Here is a 25707-nt window from a genome sequence, read left to right on the forward strand (position 1 = left end):
AGGCCAGCTCTCTGCTGTGGCCAGGGAGTGCAATGGAGGATGGCCCAAGTGCTTGGACCCTGCACCCCATGGGAGACCAGGAGAAGCACCTGGCTCCTGGCTTTGGATCAGCGCGGTGTGCCGGCCGCAGTGCACCGGCTGCAGCAGTCGTTGGAGGGTGAACCAACGGTAAAGGAAGACCTTTCTCTCTGTCTCTCTCACTGTCCACTCTGCCTGTCAAAAAAAAAATGTATTTACTTATATATTTGAAAGGCAGAGTGAGTGACAGAGAAAGGGAGACACACAGAGAGACAGCAATCTGCCATCACTGATTCACTCCCCCAGATGGCTACAATACCCAGGGTTGATCCAGGCCAAAGCCAGGAGCCTAGAACTCCATCCAGGTCTACAGTGTGGAGGCAGGGGCCCATCTGCTGCTGCTTTCCCAGGAGCATTAGCAGGGAGCTGCATCAGAAGCAGAGGAGCCAGGACTCGAACCTGTGCTTCCGTACAGAAAGTGCGAATGAGGACCTAAGATGTTGGGCCATAAGTTGCTAACAGTGCTGCAAGCAGCATTAGAAAATGGCTGACTGTTGGACTCCCAGAAGTACCTGCAGAAATGGCTTTATCTGTACACAGCTGCGTCCCTCCCCATCCCTAGAAAGTGTGAGTTTGGATGCTCTCCCGTGGTGTGTCTGCTACCAGCAGCAGAGCATTGGAGGGGAGGACAGAGTTTCAGGGACCCAGAAGCCCCACGGAGCATTCGCTGACAGCATTCCAGTGCCATGGGCCCTTTGTTCCTGTTCTGCTGGGATTTTGCTCTTCCTCGATTCCAATGGAATTATCTGTTGTTTGAGTTGGCTTATCTGTTGGGCCCATGGGAGACTCCTTCCTGTCTAATTATGTCAGTTCTCGACATAGTTTCCCACGTCACCAGGGCTGCACCTGCTCTCCCAGCCCGCGCGGGGCGACCTGCCGCAGAGTCACTCCCTGAGCCATCCAGACCCGGGTGCCGTGGGCACCGGGTAGCCTCGCCCGCGAAAGCTGCATGGGCCTCCTTTTGTCCTCACGCCACGGCACCTGCCCGGTGGGGCAGAGAGAAGCTGTGGAGGAGGAGGAGGTGGGCAGTGGGGGGAAGAGGAACAATATGGAAATGCAACCCTCTTGTCTCCCACACCCAAGTGGAAAATGGGGGCAGGAGGGGGGTGAGTGTCAGGACGAGCAGTGGCCGCTTGATCATTGGCCACCAAAACAAGCTGTGCTGTGGAATATTCTGTATCAGATACACACCAAACGCTGTGTGAAAGGTCAGAAGTGAGAGGGCGGTTCCTCCTGAAACCGGAAGCTTGGGAACCGGAAGGGAGGTGCACTGTCCCTGGCGGTCGTGCCTGTGCTGTGCAACAGGTGGAGAAGGGCGTGGCGCGGGGGCTTCCTGACAACACCGCACCCTGGCCTGTTGACCTGGAGGCTTTACTGTTCTCTTGCTTTAAACTTGCTTTCCACCCACTTGCTTTTCTTCTCTTTGTTCCGTCCAGAACCAAACTGTCTTACTAACTGCCCCGTGGGGACTCTAGCCCTGCCTGCCTCTCACTGTAAGTGCTTCCTTCCTCGTTGCAAATCACCTGCAGAAGTCGTGCGTGTAACTCATGGGGATGCCTCCCACCCCCACCCATCATCTGAGGGCACCCACCTGGGTCCTGGCAGGCTAGCTCCGCCCTACATGAGGGCTGACCTCTTGCGGTGAAGGGAGGTCTCTAGGTGCTGGAGTTGGTGCCCAGAGCTCCCCTCGCTGGTGGAGTGTGCAGCCCATGGGCTTTCAGAGGAGTGAGGACACACTGGCCAGGAGGGGACAGCTCGGGGACAGGGGTCTTTGAGCCCAGCCAATGACCGCCCTGCAGCCTTAGCTGTCCACTCCTGCTCAGAGTAGATGACCCTTCCATCACGTACTCGTGTCGCAGTAAGCTGAAATGGGGTGTGACTACGATGAGAAAAGGCTTTTCTCATTTGTCTTTCAACAACCTTATCAGAAAGAAAAAGCCCAAATGCGCCTTGTCCTTCCAAGGGAGCATCGCGGGTATCACAGTAAGTGCTCGATAAATATTTATTGAACGAATGAACAAGGCCAGCGATGCTCCAGATATGTTGACAGCTTCTCCCAGAATGGCCTTCAGATCCTGAATGGAGGCACAAGAGAAAAATAAAGACTTTGTTTTTAATTGAGGATGTAGCCACCCTCCCACCTTATAGGAGGGCCGTAATGCCAGGTCTTAGGTACAGAAAGATTGCAAGCTGTCGAAGAAAATGATGGCCATGACCCTGTGAAAAAGTGGCAACACATGAGAAAGGGCATTTGCAGCACAGGTGCTGCAGGGGCAACATCACGGACACAAGGCCCACGTAGCACACGCCACGGTGGCTTCTCGGGAAAGCCGGCCATCGTGGGCTTGCATGTGCTGCTGGGATACTAGCGAGGTGTCGTGGTCACACAGCATTTCTTTATTTGCGAGCAGGTGCTAGTGAAGAGGTACTGCAGGCTGCTCCCTTAAAGAGCCCGTGCTCCTTGGAGCATCAGCCAGGTGGAAGCAGGGGCTGAGCAAACCACTGGCAGCAGCCTTGTTTACACACAGCATACACAACACACACTGCTCTCGGTGGGAATGGACACACACGACAGTGCAGATGTCAAGTCTGGCTGGTGCTGTGTGCCCCCGGGGAGGTGCCGTCTGGCTGCCATGGTGCCTGTTAGCACAGAGGACAGTGATTGCTGGCCTTAAAGTGCCTTTTCTGCAGACCTCATAGAGGGGCAGGGAAACGGCCTCATCCCATTACTTCATTGCTCTCCTGGAAACTGTGGGTCCCACGCTGCCCTCGGGCTGTGCCGCCTCCACCTGCCACCACCATGCATCTTCCACCCCGTTCTCATCTGCTCCAGGAGTGCCTACCTGATACCACCATCGGTGTCCTTCGGCTCCTGCGCTGGTTAATCAGCCCTCACCCTGGTCTGTTCACTTGCTCATCGTGTCTTCTCTGTGGGGTCATCCTTGTGCCATCCACCTAGGGGTTTGTGGCCTCAGCTTTTTTTTTCTTCCGTGTTTAGTGTCACTTGGGCGGGCTGGGTTCTGTGTTTCTCACCATTCCCTCATCTCCACTCCTTCTATTTCTGTGCATCAGCTAATCCCACGTTTGGGCTTCCTTGTTTCTGCACGTGAAGACTTAAGACAAATAGCTCCGCATTCTGTAAAAGCAAAAAAGATCACTTCTGTATAAATGCCCTGGGGCGCCTGCATTGTCCTGACAGACACAGAATCGCAAGCGCTCCCCATCCCACTTTGAGCCAGTGTTGCCACACGGAAGAATCATTCGAGACAACGAGACCTCAATTAAAAGTTCTCCCGGCAGCATTTTCCCCATGTCGTGGGAGTTTGTTTAACCTACTGCCAGTCAGTGGGGAATAAACAGTCGACCAGCCTCCTTGCTAATCCAGTCGGATGAAATCACAGGGCTTCCAGTGGCTCACTGCAGCCAGATAGATGATTCCAGGGGGCCAATGACAGGACCCACTGGGTGGGGATTCGAGGAGCAGCCCCAGTCACTCCCCCTGCCTGCCATGTTCCTGTCAAATACAGAAGGAGCTGTGTGTGCACACCCATCTCACCGTATTGCCATATTGTGACCATTGTTCGATATCTTCATATTCATATCACTGCGCATTCTTGTGGAACTCTTTGCTGATCATTTTAAGTTGTTCTCCATAAGCAACGTAACAGCATTCTGAAGCTGCCCACTGCCCACCATGAGTCTGTTGGAGTGTGTTGGGGGGGGAATTAACCACTGGGGAGCCGCTGGTCTGAGTAACCATGTCTTTTCTCGACCCCCAAGGAACTACCTTGTTCTGCACTAGCTCCATCCCTAGAGCCCTGCTTCTCCAGGCCCGAGAGACCAGCAAACCGTCGGCCTCCGTCCCGGTGGGCCCCACCGTCCCCCACTGCCTCACAGTCTCAGTCCCCTGGAGACCCGACGTCCTTGGAGGAGCGTGGCGACGAGGAGCCGCTGGAGGAGAAGCCACGCCGTGATGCAAGCTTGCATGGATTATCACAGAATAATTCATTGTGATTTGCATAACCACACCATCGTCACCAACCTCTGCCCCAAAAGAGAGCTCTGGTTTTCTCAAGGTTAAAGAATGTTTAACAAAACAAAACAAAACAAAACACAGCTGCTGAATGTTCAACCTGTGAAACTGAGATGTTTCTAGAATGAAACAGTAAATGTGCCTGTAATAACTTAATTTTTTTCATAGCTCAGAAAACTATTTTTGTCTCCATCTTTTTTACACACAATATATTAAATGAAAAAAGTAAATAAGGTATAAATAGATTTAAAAAAATAAAAGTTTTAAAACTGTACATTTTAAGAGATGCCGAACACCCTCTCGCTCAAACTGACTGCCTCTCTGTTAGATTTGCACTGTTACTTTTTGGTTGGGTTTATTTCCATGTTGAATGAACGTGGTTTAAGTTAATTTTATTTTGTCAGTGTTACTGTTTTTTAAGAATTTTTTTTTAAATGCTTCAGACTGTCTGATTCCGTGAACTTTTTGTACTGAAAAAGCCGTGGAGCCAGGAGAGCAGACAGGTGGTCTGTAGACTGGAGGAGAGGTGCTGAGCCCTCTGGTGCGCCTGGGGCACTCGCCGGCTGTGTAATCCACCTGCTCTCTTCTGGGCCGCACGTCCGGTTTCAGGTGCATGTACGTGACTGCGCTGTGTCCCCGCCCTCCCCGCCACGTGAGTCGGCCCGGCCCACTGTTGTCAGTCGTGACGCCCCTCGCCCTGCACTTTTAGCCTCCAGCCTCTGGCTTTGATGAGACAACAGCAACCACCTTTATAAGATGATTGTTAAAGAGATGAACCGGCACTGTACAGAAGTGTTCGCGAAAGTTTCTTGTGAAGGGAAAGCACTACACACAGGCACCAGGATACCAAATGGAAACACGACAGTGCCTCGGCGTCTGTGTGAGGCCGCGATGAAGTAGAAATAAAGCCTTTGCGAGCCAGCAGCGTGTCTGGGCTCTCACGTTTCACACGCCCTCCGCCTCTCTTCCTGAGGGCTCGGGCACAAAGTTTTCCATAGCGGAGGAATGAGGGGAGGGGATCGGTAAGAGGCAGCAGCTGCTGGCATCGCAGGAACGCACTCCAGTGCACCATTGGGTTGCGGTTCTCCGTGACTCGTTGGAGGGTTCTGGAATAAAGCAGCTTTGTTCTTGCTGGAAAAAAAAAATAAAAATGGGGTAGGAGCTTGGGTGCGAGAAAACTGCTCACCTACAGGTCCATTGTGCCCGGCCTCTGCCCCCTCCCCTCACCAGCAAAGAGGGAGGGGCCTAGAAGAGGCGGCTCCCTGGGACATCAAGGTGTAGGCCAGCCTGTGAGTGTCTGAAGTAGTGGGGTTGACGGAGAAACGGTGCCCAAGAAAAGTGCACGAGAAAAGCTTTCAGACTGAAGCTTCTGGCTTCCACGCGTCTTTCGTTATCCCGACAGTCTTATTTACATGCACTAATGGAATAAGTTCCATTCCTAGCATTATCACAGTTCCATCTTTGGACTTAAATTTATTTTTAAAAAGATTTATTTTATTTATTTGAAACAGTTACACAGAGAGAGAAGGAGAGGCAGAGAGAAAGAGAGGTCTTCCATCTGCTGGTTCACTCCCCAGTTGGCTGCAATGGCCGAAACTGAGCCGATCAGGAGCCAGGAGCCTCTGCCGGGTCTCTCTCACAAGCGGATGCAGATGCCCAAGGACTCAGGCCATTTTCTACTGCTTTCCCAGGCCATAGCAGAAAGCGGAAGAAGTGGAGCAGCCAGGTCTCAAACCGGCGCCCATATGGGATGCCGGCACTGCAGATGGCGACTTAACCTGCTACGCCACAGCACCGGCCCCAACTAAAATATTTTTCAAAAAAGAAAAGAGTTAGGTGTCAATGAGAAGCTGGAGCAGTCGGAGCCCTTGTGCACTGTTGCTGGGGCTGCAGAACGGCTCAGCTACTGTGGGAGACCCTGTGGCTGCTCCTCAGCAACGTGAAGCAGTTGCCATGGGAGTCTGCAGTTCCGCCCCATCCCGGCCCCCAGGAGCCGAAAGCTGGGATCAGGCGGGGATGTGGGCGCCCATGTTCACAGCAGCCAAAACGGTCCACTGACAGTGAATGCATGTACAAAATGGGCTGTTACTCAGCCTTAAAAGGAAGCACATTTGCACAAGAAACCTTGAGAACATCGTGCTAAGTGATGTGCCCCAATCACAAACAGGCAATTATTTGATTGTCCTAGAAGAGATACCCAGAGTTGTCAAGTTCATAGACACAGAAAATAAAGTGGTGGTAGGAGGGTTGAGGGAGGGAGGATGTGTAGTGGGTGTAGCGTTTTGGTTTGGGATGGTGAAAACATCCTGGAAATAGGGTGAAACGTACTTCATGGCACTGTACTGCACACTTGAAAATGGTTACAACGGCGGACTGCATTTCACCACTACAGGAACTTTTAATGCAAAAAAAAAAAATTTTTCATTGAACCACCCAGACATACCTGTAAGCAAATGATCAACAAGTCAGTCATGATTACTTTGTGCCCATGGTAAATGCCAAGAGGTCCCTTTGTGTTCTCTCAGTTGGCGACAAGGAAGGAAGTGGGTAGTGGTCAGTGAGACCCTCAGACTGTGCCTTCGGGACTCTGCTCACGCCCTGGCCTGCCCTCCCCCATGTGGTTTATTCCCAGACAAACACCCCACAAGTGGGCAGTGATGGTGTGCAGCATCTTCTGGGTTAACACCTCCTAGGGAAAGGTCTCTTACCAGGAGCTCCACCAAGGCCCAGAGCCAGTGAATCTCACTGGTCCCGATTAAGTCACGCGTGTGCCTGACAGACTGGCCAAGAAAAATCAAGGCGCTGTTCAAATAGAGGGGAGAGGGTATCTGGGAGGCATTGAGATCTCTACACCTAGGGGAGACACCCCAAAACTGCAAGGAGGAGCTCTGGCCATTAGAGAACTTGCTATCTGGTGAGAAAGCATAAAATTCTCAGGCAGGAAGAACAATTGCATGGACAGTGTGGTAGAAATCCCAAGTGCAGCAGGGCCGGCGCTGGGCCTGGTAGGACAGTGTTTCAGGGTGAGGGAGGCAGCCATGCAGGGAGGAAGTAATGGATGCCGGTCACTTCAGGCAGCCCTACCTGGGCTGGGAGCAGAACCTTCCATGAGCAGGGCCAGTGCCTTGAAAGCTAGGCTGGAACCTCTCCCACGAACCCATTTTCTAGTAGCTGGGCATGTGTGTTGTTGAGTCCGCTAATTGTGGAGCTGCACCAATCTTCAAAGGCAGGGCAAGGCAGTGGCATGAATGCCAGGCAGCTCCGTGGGTCACGTGCAGAGAGCAGCTGTCTGCTGGAATTCATGTCTCCGTGAGCAGCATTAGGGTGCCAGTTGCTGTCACATCCCTGAGACAGAGGCTCACAGGGCAGGCATGCCCTGCACCCTGCGGGGAGCCCAGTGCCAGCAGCCCGAGACATTGCTCAGCACACTGCCCTCAAACTGGGCAGGGGTGGCCACGGTGTACCCACTCCTTTTTGCTGCTTAGCAAGAGGTGACATCCAAGAAATCCTCAAAAAGATGCATATGGGGGGCGGAAAAGCTATTCATGGACTCCAGGGTTTTTTGCACCAAAATAAACATCCTTTAGTTCCATTTTTCCACCAACTTTTTGAAACTCCCTCACATTAATCACTTCTTAGCCTTTTGGCTAATATCAAGTAGTATTTTTTCTTATCAGCTTAAAATTTCCTCCTATTAGGTTCAAGTTTTCAATATTATAAGCCTTTTTGATATGCATGCATCATCTAATTCATAGTTAATACTTATGCTTCATCTTTTTTTCTGTAGAATGACCTTTATGAGGTTTTACACATACCTAATTTTACTTTGTTAATTTATTCTTATGGTTTATATTTAAGACATACAGCATGATCTGATGTCCATATACTCGGATGCAGTGAAACGGTCGCTGTAGTCAGGCAGAAGAACATGCATCACCTCCCAGCTACCTGCCCCCCTTTTTTATGGCAAGAGCACCTAAAATCTACTCCATTAGCAAAACTCCCATGTTAACCATAGTCCTCATGTCACACATTAGATTTCAGGATGGTATTACACTTGACTGTCATGTTCAAAAAGCAACTAAGAAGTACAACAGCCGTTTTCTATTTTATCATGTATCGATTTTTTTTAAATTGTGGCAAAGTACATTTAACATAAAATTTGCCAAGTTAACCACTTTAAAGTGTACAGTTCAGCGGCACCTAGTACATTCTCTGTGTTGTGCAACCACTGCCATCATCTACTTCTAGAACATTGTCCTCACTCCAAAGGAAAACCCCTAGGCACCCCCGAGTCTCCCGCACCCACTCATCTGCTTTCTGTCTCCACAGATCTGCCTACTCAGGGGATTGCATAAGGGGAATCATATGCGTTATGGCCTTTGGAGTCTGACTTCTTTCACTTAGCATAAAGTTTTTCAGGTTCATCCAGGTTGTAGCATGAATTAGTGTTACAGGGGTGATTCCTGGCTAGGCTTGGTCCAAGTTCTTGTCTCCACACAAGAAAGAATGCAAGGAAGAAATGTAGACAATGGTGAATAGGAAAGGAGGAGACATTTCAAGCACAAATACACACTCAAGAATAAGTGGACAAACTCAGGAGAGAATGAAATGCAGTGAACAAGGTTCAGGGCAGAGTTTTCATTACCTTTTGGAGGTATAGGGTAGTGTCTGGGACAGCGCTTAATTGAATATTCAAATAGGCTAGGTTTCCAGGCAGGGCTTAAGTCCCGCCTATTTCTGTGTACTTTTCAGGAAATCTTGGAAATGCAGTGGCATCAGTTGCATGATGGGAATGGGAGTGTCGGCTATGGGTAATTTCATTATGATGACCTAACAGTCATCACAGTGACACGGTCTGCAGCCATATTGGCTATTTCTAGTGGCACCTGTTCTACTCAGTAGCTGCAGTCTGCATGGGAGGTGGTGGGGTTTGGGTGGTACACCCGGGCAGGGGGGCACATGGGGCGGCAGCACAGATGCTGGCACTGCTCAGCTCCTCTGATAGCTGCCTCCCTACCCACATCATTAATTCTTCACTCCTTTCCATGGCTGGTAATATTCCACTGTGAGGTGTTCCACAGTGGTTTCGCAGGTGATGGTGTGTGTCTGTTTTCAAAACAAAGAAAACCCCTGGCTACCTTACCTTAGACAGCCCTGAGCATCCTCCTCCATCCTCCCCAAATCACAATGAATAACCAGGACACTCATCCATCAACTTGCACAACTGCAGCACTTTGGTGTCTTTCGTCTTCATTGTCCAAGAGGCCGCCAGTAGATGCACCTGTCATGCTTTTCTTTGATTGCGCTGAGGCCTTTCAGCATCCATCTCTGATAGCAGTGAGCACAAGAATCCAGTGTAGTGTCGCTCCCCTTCTTCGTGGAGGAACGGCACAGAACCCTGCGCTGTTCTTTCGTCTGCTCGGCCCTCCCCGGGTTTGCTGCTGGTTCTTCCCGGGTTGGCTACTATCCCTTCCACCTCCGTGGAAGGGCAGTTCCCCCTGGCCACATTCCCCACTTCCGCAGGGGAGCGGCACACCGCCGGCCGGCTCTCTCGGGGGCTGCACAGGTGTTCCTTCAGCTAGATGTTCCCCTTAGATGCTCCCCATAGATGTTCCCGGTGCATGCCGTCTCTCTCCTCCTTTATAGTCCTCCTCCGCCAATCCCAACTCGGCTGCCCACACGCCGAGTACGCTGCTCTCCTCCAATCAGTAGCAAGTCCTACAGTTTATTAGTTGAACTGGAGGCAGCTGTGCGGAAGCTGTTTACTTCTCTCCCAGCGCCATATTGTGGGAGAGCAGATGCATAGAATAAGTCTTAATTCCAGTAACTCAGTCCAGTCCGGGCTGCTCCCCACAGATCCCCCTTTCTTTTTATTTTTTGGCGTTGATACGCGCCTGTCTTCGGTGTCCCACGGCACACACTCTGCTCTACTTGCTAGAGTTGCCACAGGTTCTTTGCAAGTCCTATCAATCAGGCAAACCGAATCCGGGTCCTCTCTTCGCCATGTTGTGAGGAGGTTTTTAGGCGCTGATGCGTGCCTGTGTTCGGTGCCCTGCAGCGCATGCTCTACTCTGCCTGCAGGGGCTTACAAGCCCTAACAATCAGGCAAACCGAATCCAAGCCTTCTCATTGCCGTATTGTGGGGGAGACTTATTAGTGTTGGTAACGTGCCTGTCTTCGGTGACCTGCGGCGCATAAGCTGCTAGCCGCCGCAGGTGCTCATCGCCTCACTAATCGGGCAGACCGAATCCAAGCTCTCACATTGCAGTGTTGTGGGGAGGCCTTTCTATTTCTCTATTTCTCTATCTCCGGGCATTCCTATTTCTCCCATTCCACTTCTATCTTCCAGCATTCCTATTTCTCTCACTTTACTTCTAAAACTTCTGTTTCTCTTATCCCCGCAGCTTCCCGGCACCTCGCCCTGCCGGCAGGCTCCGCCCCGAGGCTATTTCTCCACGGCTTTCCGGCTGAGCCGCTTCAGCCCGCTTTGCGCACACACTCCGCAGTCTCGCACTTAACCCTTTCGCGTCTGAACCACGGCTTCGCGCCAGCCCCGTTCCCTATCTATTCACGCCCCATGCTCTCTCTGCACGCGGCGGCTTCCGCGAGTCACACAGCGTAGCTTACGTGTCCGCCACTAGCATTCAATCTAAGTTCCCCGGGCTAGCCTGGCGAATTCAACCCAGCTTACGTCTCCGCCCCACGATCTGGCTTCCCGTCCTTTGCTCCCCGGGCTAATCAGACGGATCCCAATCTGGCTTACGTTTCAGCTTCTGGTTTCAACTTTTCGCCCCCTATTCCCGGGCTAACTTGAGAATCCCAAAGTGGCTTTCGTGTCCGCCTTGGCCTGCCCCCCGCGTCTTCAATTTCCCTAACACTTTTCTCTACCCGGTATGTTTCCCCAAGCTTTCCTCCAACAATATTCCTCCTTCATTTCTCCTGGCCTCTCCCCACAGTCCGTATCCGAGTCTGTTTGTTCTAGCTTTCACTTTCGCTTTCGACCTTAGAGATTTCTCCCAGCTTCCCCCCGTAGTCCGTATCTGAGTCTATGCCTAGGCTTTCAATAGCTTCTTCCGGCACCTTTTTCGTCCGGCTTTTCCCTAGGCTGTTTGCTAGTCTCTCTCTCCGATATTTTCCCTAGGCTGTTCTTCCCGTTTCTTCCCTCCTAAGTTTGCTATCCGTCCTAGGTTTCCTATCCGTCCTAGGTTTCCTATCCGTCCTAGGTTTTCTATCCGAGCTAGGTTTCCTATCCGAGTCACGGCACCATTATGTCGCTCCCCCTCTTCGTGGAGGAACGACACAGGACCCTGCGCTGTTCTTTCGTCTGCTCGGCCCTCCCCGGGTTTGCTGCTGGTTCTTCCCGGGTTGGCTACTATCCCTTCCACCTCCGTGGAAGGGAAGTTCCCCCTGGCCGCATTCCCCACTTCCGCAGGGGAGCGGCACACCGCCGGCCGGCTCTCTCGGGGGCTGCACAGGTGTTCCTTCAGCTAGATGTTCCCCTTAGATGTTCCCCATAGATGTTCCCCATAGATGTTCCCCATAGATGTTCCCCATAGATGTTCCTGGTGCATGCCGTCTCTCTCCTCCTTTATAGTCCTCCTCCGCCAATCCCAACTCGGCTGCCCACACGCCGAGTACGCTGCTCTCCAATCAGTAGCAAGTCCTACAGTTTATTAGTTGAACTGGAGGCAGCTGTGCGGAAGCTGTTTACTTCTCTCCCAGCGCCATATTGTGGGAGAGCAGATGCATAGAATAAGTCTTAATTCCAGTAACTCAGTCCAGTCCGGGCTGCTCCCCACAGTGTAGCAAGAAATGGGGCTCTGAGTCATAAACAGGTTGGTTATTGGGGCAGATTTGGTGACACTGCATATTCATTACACTCTCGGTCCCTATGCCACTGTGGCACTGAGAGTGAGAAATCTGGATTTGAACCCTGAGAAATAGCAACCATAATGCCTCCTTCCCAGGGTCATCTTAGGGGTTAAGATGTATTGTGTCCCTACTGTGTACAAGAACCCTGAGTTGCAAACACCAGCATTGAACTAAAAAGACAAGCACCCGGCTACCCTGGAGCTTAGGTACTAGTGATGGAAGACACACAGCAAACAGTGAGGTAGAGAGCCACGGAGACACCTCCCCACACACCCACCCACACGCACTAGCCACGTGCTCTGAGGTCTGTTGGCCAGGCAGAGGGAAAGGCTGGGGCAGAGTTGGGCTGGGGAGATGGGTATGGACCTGGTGCATGCAGGGAGCAAAAAAGGCCCTTGCAGCCAGATCAAGGTGGGCAAGGCCCTGTGGAGGAGCAGGTGGGAGGTCAGGGACCTGCTGGCAGTCCACAGCAAAGGGTCTGGATTTTATTGCAGGTGAGTTAAAGAAGCTGCTGGAAGATGCTAAGCAAGCAAGTCACAAAAAATGCTTTGCACAATTAGATTACTGTGTTGGAAGAATGAGAAAGAGCAAGACTGGAAGGCCTCCAGATCAAAGTGTGACCCAGGGAAGCCCTGCCAGTGACCCGGGCAGCCTTTTGCTCCCACTGGGGACGCGCTGCCTGGCAAAGACTGGGCTGCAGGTTGAGCTTCTGCTAAGGCTGCGGGACCCCAGGATCCACCTCGCTCTTTCATTTGGGAGCTGAAGGAGACCCTTATTTATTCCACAGGCCAGACCAGGCTTCCTGCCCATGGCCTTGGGCCGAGAACCTGGCTCCCCCTCCCTTCAGGGCACAAGATTACACAACAAGATTCTCTGGCCTTTTGTGCTGTTTGTTTGTTTGTTTGTTTAAGGTAAGCTCCTTTTCCAAAAGGAAGTTAGCAGTTCTAACCCACTATCAATCAGTTGTAATTTAATCTAAGCGGCTTTCTGCTCTTTAAAAATGTGTTGATAAGGGGACAACTGCAGGCTGTGGGAGAGGGGCTGGCAGGGGAGTGCTGGGGGGGTGTAGCTCTCGGCGCTGCCCCAGCCTGACCAAGAGAGGACAGAACACGGGAGAGCTCTGGCTGTTTATTTTCCCTAGGCTCAGCTCTGCCGGCTTGTAATAACCCGTCGTCGTTTTCCAAAGCTAACAACCCTCCGTAACTTCCCAGTGTGCTAATAAATTTCTGTGGGCTCCAGGAACCCAAATAAAATCTTGTAATTCCCACGGCCAACCTGGAATGAGTTTGTCCCTCATCAATGGCCCAGGTCTGCAGTCCAACCTTGGCCCACCCTGGTCTCCTAAAATGACATTTTTAAAGGAGTAAAGTAAACACGCATTCCTGCAGATACGACGATGAAATGGGTGCACCTAAAGGTAGCTATCGGAATTCTAAATTCTAAATTTCTGGAAGGTGATTAAGAAATAGGAAATGGGGGCCGGCGCCATGGCTCACTGGGTTAATCCTCCGTCTGCGGCTCCGGCATCCCATATGGGTGCCGGTTCTAGTCCTGGTTGCTCCTCTTCCAGTCCAGCTCTCTGCTGTGGCCCGGGAGGGCCGTGGAGGATGGCCCAAGTGCTTGGGCCCCTGCACCCGCATGGGAGACTGGGAGGAAGTACCCGGCTCCTGGCTTTGGATGGGCACAGCGCCAGCCGTGGCAGCCATTTGGGAATGAACCAACAGAGGGAAGATCTTTCTGTCTCTCTCTCTCACTGTCTATAACTCTACCTGTCAAATAAAAAAAAAAAATATAGGAAATGATCTAGAACACTGTTTATACTTTTTGAATCATTTCATTTAGGGTAACTTACCGCCAGAATTACCCCTGGAGAAATCAAAGTCATTTGTAAAACAGATTTGTAGCAGCACAATTCATACGGTGAGATCTGGAACTGGGCTAATTAAGTTGTGGTTCGTCAATAGGTGTAACTCTTGTGTTCACTCACCTAATACACATTTCCGACTTTCTGAGTTAGCCTTGGAGCCCAGAGTTAGCCCTGGAGCACAAAGCTAATGACCACAGCCTACAGCAGAGTGCCTGGGTTCCACTCCCGGCTCCAGCTCCTGACTCCAGCTTCCTGCTAATACAGATTCTGAGAGGCAGCAGTGGTGGCTCAAGTAATTGGGACCCTGTCACCCAAGAGGGAGACATGCATTGCAGTTTCAGCTCCCAGCTTTATTCAGGCCCAACCATTGTGGACATTTGGAAAGTGAACCAGTGAATGGGATTCCCCCCTCTCTCTTTCTCCCAGTCCCCCTCTGCCTCTCAGGAAAAACAAAAAATGTGATCACACCCAACCCCAGAGGCTCCCAAGAGAGTCAGGAGGTCCAAATCCCTGGGCTCAGCTCTTGTCCCTGTGTTTTCTCACTGAATGACCTTGGAGAAGTACTTGCACCCTCCAAGCCTGTATGCAAAATAGAAATACTAACAGCAGTCACCTCAAAGGCAAGCTATGAGGATTAAACAAGATCATACTGGGTTAGCACTAAGAATAATATTTGCTTAATGCTTGCTTAAAACTTGCTTAATCCAAGTTCTGTTAAATAAAATGATTATGTAAATGAAATATTACAATACTACATGGTTAAGTGCTTAAGGGTACTTCAAAAAGTTCATGGGAAAATAGAATTAAAATTACGTTGATTTTATAGACAGGGAGAGGCAGAGAAAGAGAGAGAGGTCTTCCATCTGCTCGTTCACTTCCCAAATGGCTGAAACAGCCAGGGTTGGGCCAGGCTGAAGCCAGGAGTCCGGGTCTCCCATGTGGGTGGCAGGGACCCAAGCACTCCCCTGTTTTCCCAGGAGCATTAGAGGGAGCTGGATTGGAAGTGGAAGATGCAGCAACTCAGGCAGCGACTTATCCCACTGCGCCACAGCACCGGCCCCTGTGTTCTTTTTTATATACAATCTTTTAAAGTTCATGGACACAATTCTAAGAATATAATAATTTTCCCTTCCTCCCCCGCCCCAGAAGATAATTTAAAGCTACACAGTTAATGTTTCCTTAACGAGGTTTTTTGCTTTGTTTTTGTTTTACTTTGTAGCAAGAGAAGCTTCCAGTTCCTTTAGCTCCAAGCGTAGATAAAAGTAGACTGAGCTCACAACTGAACAAACGGCCGGGTGCGTGAAGCACGTGGCCCGAGCCCAGCATTCCAACGCATGCGTGAAGCACGCGGCCCGAGCCCAGCATTCCAAGGATGTCGCTCCCCGTTCCTGCCTCTTGGCACCCTTGCTAGGAAGCACAGCCTGGGCTCCTCCCCAGAGCCAGCGACGGGAGGCTCAGATGAGGAGGGGGCTTCCTCAGGAAGCACCCACGTGAGTTGGAAGGGGCCTTCGGAACACCTTACCAAGCCTCTGCTCACGTGCGGTGCCAAAGACGGCAACCACTCCCTGGCTGCTTCCTGGGGCTGGGGGACTCTCCCTGGAGTATTCTCACTCCGGGCTGTGCCTTAGAACCTCCCAGAGTGATGTCAGGCCCCACCCCAGACCCATCAGCACTTCTTGGGTGTGGCCACTGCCGTATTTTTAATGTTCCTCCTGGCCAGTGGAATGGGCAGCCAGGATTGAGAACCGCCAGGAGACCCTCACTGGTGAGGCTCAGTTTCTCCTTCTGTGAGACGGGGCAATAAGAGTGCTGGCTTCTCAGGGCGGCTGTAGGCACTGAATGAGATAGTGAGTAGATGCAGGGACCTGTTGCAGGATCATTGCTCCATCAACATAAGCTATTGCCATCTCAATCAATTCTTTTTATCTGTCAATCCAGGAGACTGTCCCAATTTTATAGCTAAAGGAACTGGAGATCAGAAAGGAGGTTGGCTGTCACAAGAGGACACAACAATAATGAACAAAGCAAGGATTCACGACACTGGCAGCTGTCCCCAAACCCACTCCATCCACTGCCACCCTGGCTGAGCAAATGGAGCCGGGCCCTGAACTGTTGCAGTGGCCCCTGGAGGGAGACATTTGGGTTGTCAGCGTGGACCTGGGCCATCTTGGCTCACCTGCTTCTGCCCTGGAGCTTGACAGACTGAACCATGTCTTGAATCTCATTGACTTCATTTCGTCTTGCGGAAGGTTGTAGAATACCCTCCAATGTTCTGTGTGACCAGAGTCCTTTCTCAGTGAGTTTTAGAAAAGCAATGCCAACTGACACCCGTTTCTGTTATTAAGATGGTACAGTTTCTAAAGCGCTCATGGCCTAGGACGCCCTCGCCTAGCTCCTGAGGGAGGATGAACTCAGACACTGGCTACATCTTATTTGTATTTGCTGAGTGGTTTCTGGAGAAGACAGAGAATTTGCTGACATCATGTCCACACCTTGACAGGTAACACTGATGTGGGGTAGCTAGGCCGGCAGCCCTATAGGTCTTCCTGAGCTGGAAGTCCCTACAGTCACAGGGTAATGTTATCCCTGTACTTGTCAGTCAAAATGCCCCCTTTCCTGGGATGCACCTGCTTCATCTTGGACCTCTGTGTGGAATTTATGGAGGTACCGTAAAATTCCCCGCTGACTTTATGCCTGTAGAGGCACCCCCCCAACCCCACACACACCCTCATTTAAGAGGCAGCAACTCGGGGGAGCCCCTTCTCTCTCGATCTCACTCACGGTGGGCTGTAGCAGGAGGTGCTACTCAGGTGCTGTCTCCCTCCCCCGCCCTTCTACCTCCAGGCAATCCTCCAGCCCACTCATGACGGGTTTATCTCCATGTGGGGCAGCCCACACTCACGTGTGAAATAAATCCTCTCTCACTGTTCCGTAAACCCTGCTCCTGTGTGTGCACCTGTGCAGATGTCTGTGTGAGGCAAGAACCTGGAGCTACACAAATACACTCGTGCCCACATCAGTACTGGGCGTTGACCCACCATGTGGAGAAGCATCAGCCACGGGACCAGACGAAGCACCCTCAGAGAGGAGCATGTTCATCACTAAGGAGTTGTCAGCAGAGCCTTGCCCCAGGCACCCTCTCCAAACCCCTCCTGGAGCCACGGCTGAAACCTTAGCTTGGCTGGGGTGGGCCAGGGAGGGGGGCTAGGCCTGTAGCCCACCTTCTGTCATCTCTGTTGGCCCCTCTCTCTCCTGTATTTGGGAGCACTCACGTGTCCAGAGCCTTGAGCAAAGGAGAGCTGTGGCTGGGCTTGAGGAAGTCGTTGATGGGGAGAAGCTACCACATTCAGGGCTCCAAGTACTAAATACGACCAAGAAAGGATGTGCGTAACAGCACTTTGCAAAGCAATCAGCTGGGATACAGGGTACTTCAAAAAGTTCATGGAAAATGGAATTAAGTTTATTTTGGTGTGAAATTTTTGAAATCCAGGATAGTTTTTTCATGACACCTGACCCCTCACGTGATACCTACCTTTCTGTGCCTGGCTTCTTTCACTTGGCACAGTATTCAGCAGGTCCATCCATGCTATCAAGATGAGAGGATTTCCTTCTTTATATACATACATATATACGTATATATATTCATTGAATTTTTAATGCAATCCTTTCACTCTCCCCCCTCCAAAGCCCCACAAAACCATTGAAAACTAAAGTACTGAAACAAGCATTATTGAGGGTCCACTAAATTTGTGCAGAATGTAGGGAAGAGGTGTCCCCTCTATTGTGAGGGCGCATAACCCAGTGAGCCTGCAGAACTGTGTTTAATTATTGCCTGGCTCCAAAGAGCCTGTACGTTGTCTTAGCTTTCTTCTTGCTGCTTGTGGCAGTGTGGAATTAGATGGAAGGAAGCTGGGAAGATAAACCAGCCTTCCCTGGCCGGTGCACGGCACCTGCCTGGACACATACAAGGCACTCTGCTGCCCGGAGGAGAGGAGAGCCTGTCATTTTCGATGCTGAGGCAGAAGTAGGGGTTTCATCCTCTGATGCACACATCCTGTTGGCAGCATTTCGTCTCCCACCTGGCGCTGTGATTTAAATAGCATTGTATGTTTCGTTGAAAGGCCTGAGTGACGTCTGCCCTGGCGTCACTAGGCAACGAGGCGGCCCCTGTGCATCACGGGGCAGCTGTGTGCGTCACCGCCCTGCCCACAGTGCTCCTGGCTCTGATGCTATGCTCCCCTCAACCACCACAGACCACACTTTGCTGGCCATCTGATCTCACATGCAGCGACTTAATATTGCATTGAGACTCGAAGATGGTCACTGGCTACTTCATGGGACATCCGCACCTTGAGTACAGTGCCCCAGATTTCACAGTGCAAAGATCTGCTTGGTTCTGGCTCCTCCCGTAAGTGGGTCAGGGTAAATTTAGACAAGATCTTCAGTGGCTCTAAGAAGTCAGTTCAATTTGGACGTGACTTTTAAGGACGCAGTGTTCTCAGCGGGAGGGAAGATGCTCCTGCCTAGTTATTTGGAGTTTTTTCTTTTACCAGTATGGACTGGGCATGCCCTCACTCAGGCATGAGGTGGAGTCAACACAGCGAGAAGTGACCGGCGAGGGCCCTCTGGCCGGGGGAGTGAGGCTTTGTGGACACAGATGTCCCTTCTGCATACTCCCTTCTTGCTACCCCCGCAATCCTGCAGCCCGCCCATTGCCTCACCAGGGAAACATCTGCCTTGACAAGATCACGGCTGCTCCAACATAGGCTCACTAGCTGCTCCCCACCGAGGCTCTCAGAGGCCACGCCTTCCCCACCAGGCTCCCTGGAGGGGTGTCCAGGACACACTGACCCAGGCCCGGAGCTCTTCAGGCTCAAGGGAAAGCAATGACGAGAAGAGAGGGCCGTCAGATGCCTAACATCTCCCTTCTCCATCTTGGGTACACCGCCTCCAAGGAGACCTTGATTGTTGGCTGGGCTTTCTATGTCCAAGTATGTTCATTAATAATAAACATAAGGGATCTGCAATGCCAGCATCCTTGATGGGCTCCGGTTCAGGTCCAGACTGCTCCACTTCCAATCCAGCTCCCTACTAACAGCCAGGAAAAGCAGCATAGAATGGCCCACATTCTTGGGCCCCTGCCGCTCACATGGGAGACCAAAAGGAACTCCTGGCTCCTGGCTTCGGCTTGGCTCAACCCTGACCATAGTGGCCACCTGGAGAGACGTTTGCTGCAGTATTGATTTTCATTGGAAATTTTCAGTGGTGCACTTTGAAAATGCTGCCACGTGCATGGTTGTGAACAAAGCTGGGATAATCTGAAGCCTTTGCAGCAGACCTCATGGGTGGCATGAGGACAGAGACGTGGCCGCTGTCCACAGTGGCCAGTGGCCAGGGGCCAAGAGCGCTGCTGTGCTGACGTTTGCCAACTTCTGTGCTTCTGTAAGATGAAACTTTGTGAAGAGCAGGTGAGCCACAGGAAGCAGCCCATTTTATTAAATCTTCCAGGAACTGTAGCACATGCATGTTTCCTTCTTGTCTGCATCCCTACTCTCCAATATCCGCCCTTCTATTAACTATGCAAGTTAAGCCTCATGAAGAGTTTATGGTTAGTTACTGGATAACAAAGAGCTTGAACTAGGGTGTTTTTAAATTCCTGGGTTTTTTGACAGGCAGAGTTAGACAGTGAGAGAGAGAGATGGAGAGAAAGGTTTTCCTTCCGTTGGTTCACCCCCCAAATGACCGCTATGGCCAGCGCACTGTGCCGATCCGAAGCCAGGAGCCAGGTGCTTCCTCCTGGTCTCCCATGCTTCCATGCGGGTGCAGGGCCCAAGCACTTGGACCATCCTCCACTGCACTCCCGGGCCACAGCAGAGAGCTGGACTGGAAGAGGAGCAACTGGGGCAGAACCGGCACCCCAACCGGGACTAGAACCTGGAGTACTGGCGCCACAGGTGGAGGATTAGCCTAGTGAGCCACAGCGCCGGCCCTAAATTCCTGAGTTTTAAGATACTGTTGAAGCTTAATAACTTTAGGTTCTATCTTGCCAGCTAAGTCAAATGATAAAGAGATGTTCACAGTCTCTGCCTCAATGCCTCACTCAACTCTTTACTATTATTGTTGTTGTAGTTGTTGATTTCTTTTTTTAAAGATTTATTTATTTATTTGAAAGAGTTACAGAGAGAGGGAGAGAGAAAGAGGGAGAGAGAGAAGGGGGGGGGAGAGAGAGGGAGAGATCTATCCACTGCTTCACTCCCTAGATGGTCACAAAGATGGTCAGTTCCTTCCTCCAGGTCTCCTACGTGGGTGGAAGGGGCCCAAGCACTTGGGCCATTATCTCCTGCTTTGCCTAGGCCATTGGCAGGGAGCTGGATTGGAAGTGGAGCAGCTGGAACATGAACCAGCGCACATGTGGGATGCTGGTGTCACAGGCGGTGGCTTTAACCACTACGCCACAGTGCTGGCCATGTTGTTACCGTGTTGTGGTATAGTGGGGTAAGCTGTAGTCTGTGATGCCAGCATCCCATATGGGTACCAGTTCATGTCCCAGCTGCTCCACTTCCAATCCAGCTCCCTGATAATGTGTCTGGGAAAGCAGTGGAAGATGGACCAAGTGCTTGGGCCCCTGCACCCATGTGGGAGACTAGGAAGAAGCTCAGGGCTCCCAGCTTTAGCCTGACCCTGACCCTGACCCAGCCCCAGTCATTGCAGCCATTTGGAGAGTGAATCAGTGGATGGACAATGTCTTCTCTGTCTCACCTTCTCTCTCGCTCTAATTCGTATTTCAAAGAAATTAACAAATCTTTTTTTAAAGATTTATTTATTTATTAAAAGTCAGAGTTACACAAATAGAAGGAGAAGCAGAGAGAGAGAGGTCTTCCATCTGCTGGTTCACTCCCCAATTGGCTGCGATGGCCGGAGCTGCGCCGATCTGAAGCCAGGAGCCAGGAGCTTCTTCTCAGTCTTCCATACAGGTGCAGGGGCCCAAGGACTTGGGCCATCTTCTACTGCTTTCCCAGGCCATAGCAGAGAGCTGTATGGGAAGTGGAGTAGCTGGGACTCGAACTGGCACCTATATGGGATGAAGGCACTGCAGGCAGCAGCTTTACCTGCTATGCTACAGCGCCGGCCCTAGAAATTAAAAATCTTAAAGAAAAATTTCTTGGCATTTTTTCAGTCATCCCTCTGGTTGCCTTCATTCATCTGGCATTCATTTAGTCTCTTGCTCACATTGGCATACTGGTTGTTAAGAGATTTCCGGCCGGCACCGCGGCTCACTAGGCTAATCCTCCACCTGCGGCGCCAGCACCCCGGGTTCTAGTCCCGGTTGGGGCGCTGGATTCTGTCCCAGTTGCTCCTCTTTCAGTCCAGCTCTATGCTGGGACCCAGGAAGGCAGTGGAGGATGGTCCAAGTGCTTGGGCCTTGCACCCGCATGGGAGACTAGGAGAAGCACCTGGCTCCTGGCTTCAGATCGGTGTAGCACGCCAGCCGTGGTGGCCATTTGGAGGGGTGAACCAATGGAAGGGAGACCTTTCTCTCTGTCTCCCAGTGGGGTCAGAATTGTGGTACAGTGGGTTAAGCCATGGCCTACAATGCCAGCATCCCTTCTGAGCACTGGTTTGAGTCCCAGTTGCTCCACTTCTGAACCAGCTCCCTGCTAATGCACCCAGGAAGACAACAAAAGATGGCTGTAGTGCTTGGGCCTTTGCCACCCACCTGAGAGACCCAAATGGAGTTCCAGGCTCCGGGCTTTGGCCTGGCCCAGCCCCAGCCATTGCAGTAATTTGGGGAGTTAACCAGCTGATGAAAGATCTGTCTCTCACTCTCTTTGTAACTGTGCATTTCAAATAAACAAATAGATCTCTTTTTTTTTTTAATAAGACTTATTTATTTATTTGAAAGGCAGAGTTACAGAGAGGCAGAGGCAGAGAGGTGGCTGCAATGGCCAGAGTTGCGCTGATCTGAAGCCAGGAGCCAGCAGCTTCTTGCAGGTCTCCCATGTGGGTGCAGGGGCCCAAGCATGTGGGCCATCTTCTACTGCTTTCCCAGAGCATAGCAGAGAGATGGATCAGAAGTGGAGCAGCCAGGACTCGAACTGGTGCCCATATAGGATGCCGACACTGCAACTTTATCTGCTATGCCACAGCGCCAGCCCCTAAATAAATAGATTGAGAGACAGAGAGAGAGAGAAGTCTCTCTCCAGTGCATTTGAGTCCCAGCACCTATTCCGATTCCAGCTTCTACTGATGCACACCCTGGGAGGCAGCATTTGATGACACAGGTGCTTGCGTCCCTGCCACCCACATGAGAAATCCAGATTGAGGTCCCAGCTTCCACTTTGGGCGTGGCCCCTTCCCCAGCTGTTGTAGTCACCTGGGGAGTGAACCAGGGGATGGAAGAACTCTTTGTATCTGTCTCTGTCTCTTTTTTCTCTGCCTTTCAAATAAATAAATAAAAATTTAAAAAAGAGAGCTCCCCAGTGCATTCTCCTGGCTCAGACTTAGAGATAACTTGGGTAGAAAGGAGAGGGTGTTGTGAAGAAGTTTGCCTGGGAAGCCCTGTCTGATAACAGACCCGTGGCTCTCACAGAAGAACAGCCACTTGGTAAACCTGCACCTGACACTGGCAGTTGTCCTCCATCTAAGATGTCCTCAGAACAAAGTGTCACCCCACTACCACCACCAAAGTCACAATTCCCCACTAAGTGGACCAGCCCTGCCTTTGAGGGAGTCACAGCTGTGGCCACACAACCACCCTACACCAAGTAGCTGAGGACAAGGTGCCTCCTCCCTCCAAGGCACCTCCTGCTCATGGGTGGAACATCAAGATCCCAGGGGTTGGCCGGCGCCGCGGCTCACTAGGCTAATCCTCCGCCTTGTGGTGCCAGCACACTGGGTTCTAGTCCCGGTCGGGGGGCCGGATTCTGTCCTGGTTGCTCCTTTTCCAGGCCAGCTCTCTGTTATGGCCAGGGAGTGCACCTTTCTCTCTGTCTCTCTCTCTCACTGTCCACTCTGCCTGTCCAAAAAAAAAAAATCCCAGGGGCAGGATGGCTGCTGTTTTGTATCACTTGCTCTTTCTCATATGCATGAAGTACACAAGAGGTAAGAACCATTCAGGTTAGGGGCTGGTGCTGTGGTGCAGCAGGTTAAAGCCCCAGCCTGCAGCACCTGCATCCCATATGGGTGCCGGTTCAAGTCCCAGCTACTCCTCTTCCAATCCAGCTCTCTGCTATGGCCTGGGAAAGCAGTAAAAGTTGGCCCAAGTCCTTGGGCCCCTGCACCCATGTGGGAGACCCGGAAGAACCTCCTGGCTCCTGGCTTCTGATTAGCTCAGCTCTGGCCGTTGCAGTCATTTACGGAGTGAACCAGCAGAATGAAAGAACTCTCTTTCTGGCTCTACCTCTCTCTGTAACTCTGTCTTTCAAATAAGTAAAATAATAATGGAACTGTTCATGCGAGCCTGTTGTGCCATCTCCAACTCTACATGGAACAGAGATCCAACCATATCTACTTCCCTTCCAACTTTTGATCACACACTGTTGCAAAATGACCCCCAGGAGACTTGCACCACAGCAGGCATCCCTCTTGTATGTGTGTGGCCACGCTTTTCAATCAATCCAGCTACGCTATTATTAAACTGAAGTTTAAAGTCTAGCCACAGATCCACACTGTGTCCAAAATTCACTCAGTTAGCATTAATTGTCAGCTAAACAGCAAGTATTTATTAGCCATCTACTACATTCCACTCGGTTCCAGTGATACGGAGATGACTAAATTCTTGTCTCAAGGAGCTCCTGAGAGTCCAGTGGAAGAGAAAGGCATACTTTCCCGTTCACCATGGCAGAAGCTCCTATGTGTGCACAGAGAGGGAAATTTTTTCCTTGGGGGCAGAAAATTCAAATAAAAGTGAACCAAATGAAGACGTCATTTTCTCGGGGAAGTTAACCCATCTAGTCCGCACTGGGGCATGAGTGTTGGTTGACTCAGTGTAACCCTTCTCATCCATTCTTTCCCTATGAATCAATCTTCCTTCCTTCCTTCCTTCCTTCCTTCCTTCCTTCCTTCCTTCCTTCCTTCCTTCTTTCTTCTTTCTTTCTTTCTTTCTTTCTTTCTTTCTTTCTTTCTTTCTTTCTTTCTTTCTTTCTTTTGACAGGCAGAGTTAGACAGCAAGAAAAAGAGAGAGACAGAGAGAAAGGTCTTCCTTTTTCATTGGTTCACCCCCCAAGTGGCCGCTACATTGCAGCTGGTACATTGTGGCTGGCGCACTGCACCTATCCAAAGCCAGGAGCCAGGTGCTTCCTCCTGGTCTCCCATGCGGGTGCAGGGCCCAAGGACCTGGGCCATCCTTCACTTCCCTCCAGAGCCACAGCAGAGAGCTGACCTGGAAGAGGAACAACTGGGACAGAATCCAGTGCCCCGGCCGGGACTAGAACCCAGGGTGCCGGTGCCGCAGGCGGAGAATTAGCCTAGTGAGAAACCTTTAATCCAGAGCTTTCTGAAGGTGACAGAATGGTTTGTTGAGATTGAATTTGTATGTAAATGAGGAGGCACCCCTAGGAGTCAGTGAGTGCATCGGAAACTCTGGCTGCACGTCAGAGCCTCCGTCTCACCTAGGCAGTGTGGCGGAGGGCACCCTGTGAACCCCCTCTCAGTCTCAGCCCCGCTTCCCCGTCAGTTCTGGTTTCTTGGAGCCTTCTCTTGGTGCAACAACTGGAAAACCGTCTTTGTCCCTTGATCTCTTTGAGCTCACGTGCACGCCTTCCGTCGCTGCACCAGGCACCCGCTGCAAAGCCGCAGCTGAGTGCTCTACCTGCTGTCATGACTCCCCCTGCAGAGTCAGTGGGCTTGGGAAACCAGTGCTCTCTGGCCTGTAGCCACAGTGATGAGAGAAGCAGAGCATCCCTTGGGAATCTGATCTGCAAAGACTGCTCATCACAGCGGATAATTTCCCCGTATCCCGGGGAAGAACAGGTCTCCATGTGAGTCTGGATCACCTCATGATGTGTATTGCATGGGCCACAGATGCTGGAAAGAGAGCATGAACAGAGAAGGAAATGACACCAAAGGAGAATACGGAAGAAACAGACTGAGGCCTCAATGAGGTTGAAATGCCAACCGAACAAGGAAATGAGTGCTTGATTGAAGTGGATGTGAACATTAGGATGGAGATTATCTGTGAGGGACAGAAAGCCAGAAAGTCTTAGTCAAGATTGAGGCTTATTTCTTCTCACAGAAATGCAGGCAATGCAGGTCTACATAGCGCGCCGCGATCATAAGGAACCCAGGTCCTTCCTATATGCATACTGTAGCTCCCCACTCCTAATGGTCCCCACTCATGGTCCAAAATGGCTGCTCAACTCTCTGTCATCACATCCTTATTCCACCCAGCAAGAGGGAGGTGGGAGTAAAGAATGAACTGCCCACTTTCTATGAGGACGGTTCAGAAGCTGTGTGCGCCACTTCTGCCTATGTCCCATTAAACTAGAACTTAGCACATCACCACACCCAGCTACAGGCGAAGCTAGGAAATGCAGGCTCTATATTCTGGACAATTCTATGCCCTCCGATGACAACTGTGGGCTTTCTAGCAGTCTCTGCAAGTGACCTGAGGAAAACAATGACGTTTAAGATCTCAGAGCTGACACGTTCAGATGATGACACAGTGAAGGAAAGGACTTCAGGGGTAGGTGGCTGACCGGGGTCAGAGTGAAGGTCATCGACATTTTGAAGTCAAGCAAAGATGAGGCTTACCAACCGGATGGGGGTTAATACTGCAGAAGGTGAAACTGCACAGGCTGATGGGAGAGTTATGAAGAAGAGGAAGATGCTGAGGCCACAGAGGAGACTGTAGCTG

At 51.2% G+C, this 25707-nt stretch overlaps 1 protein-coding gene across 11 annotated transcripts in view; it reads left to right on the forward strand.

Moving 5' to 3' along the window:
- The window catches only part of MTCL1 (microtubule crosslinking factor 1), a 134413-nt gene extending 129381 nt beyond the window's left edge, over positions 1 to 5032 (forward strand). For 8 of the 11 annotated variants that reach the window (XM_089305329.1, XM_089305331.1, XM_089305330.1 and 5 more), the window contains one exon: positions 3859 to 5032. In XM_089305329.1, coding sequence (XP_089161455.1) covers positions 3859 to 4092 — 234 coding nt within the window. In that variant the 3' untranslated portion in view covers positions 4093 to 5032. Of the gene's footprint in view, positions 1 to 1514; positions 1572 to 3858 lie in introns of all 11 variants that reach the window. The other 3 variants (XM_089305333.1, XM_051852138.3, XM_051852139.3) reach the window with 1 other exon arrangement.
- Positions 5033 to 25707: the final 20675 nt, after the last annotated feature.

Source organism: Oryctolagus cuniculus, chromosome 10 (assembly GCF_051225735.1).
Source record: "Oryctolagus cuniculus isolate XC-2025 breed Fujian yellow rabbit chromosome 10, ASM5122573v1, whole genome shotgun sequence".
Classification (NCBI taxonomy): Eukaryota; Metazoa; Chordata; class Mammalia; order Lagomorpha; family Leporidae; genus Oryctolagus; species Oryctolagus cuniculus.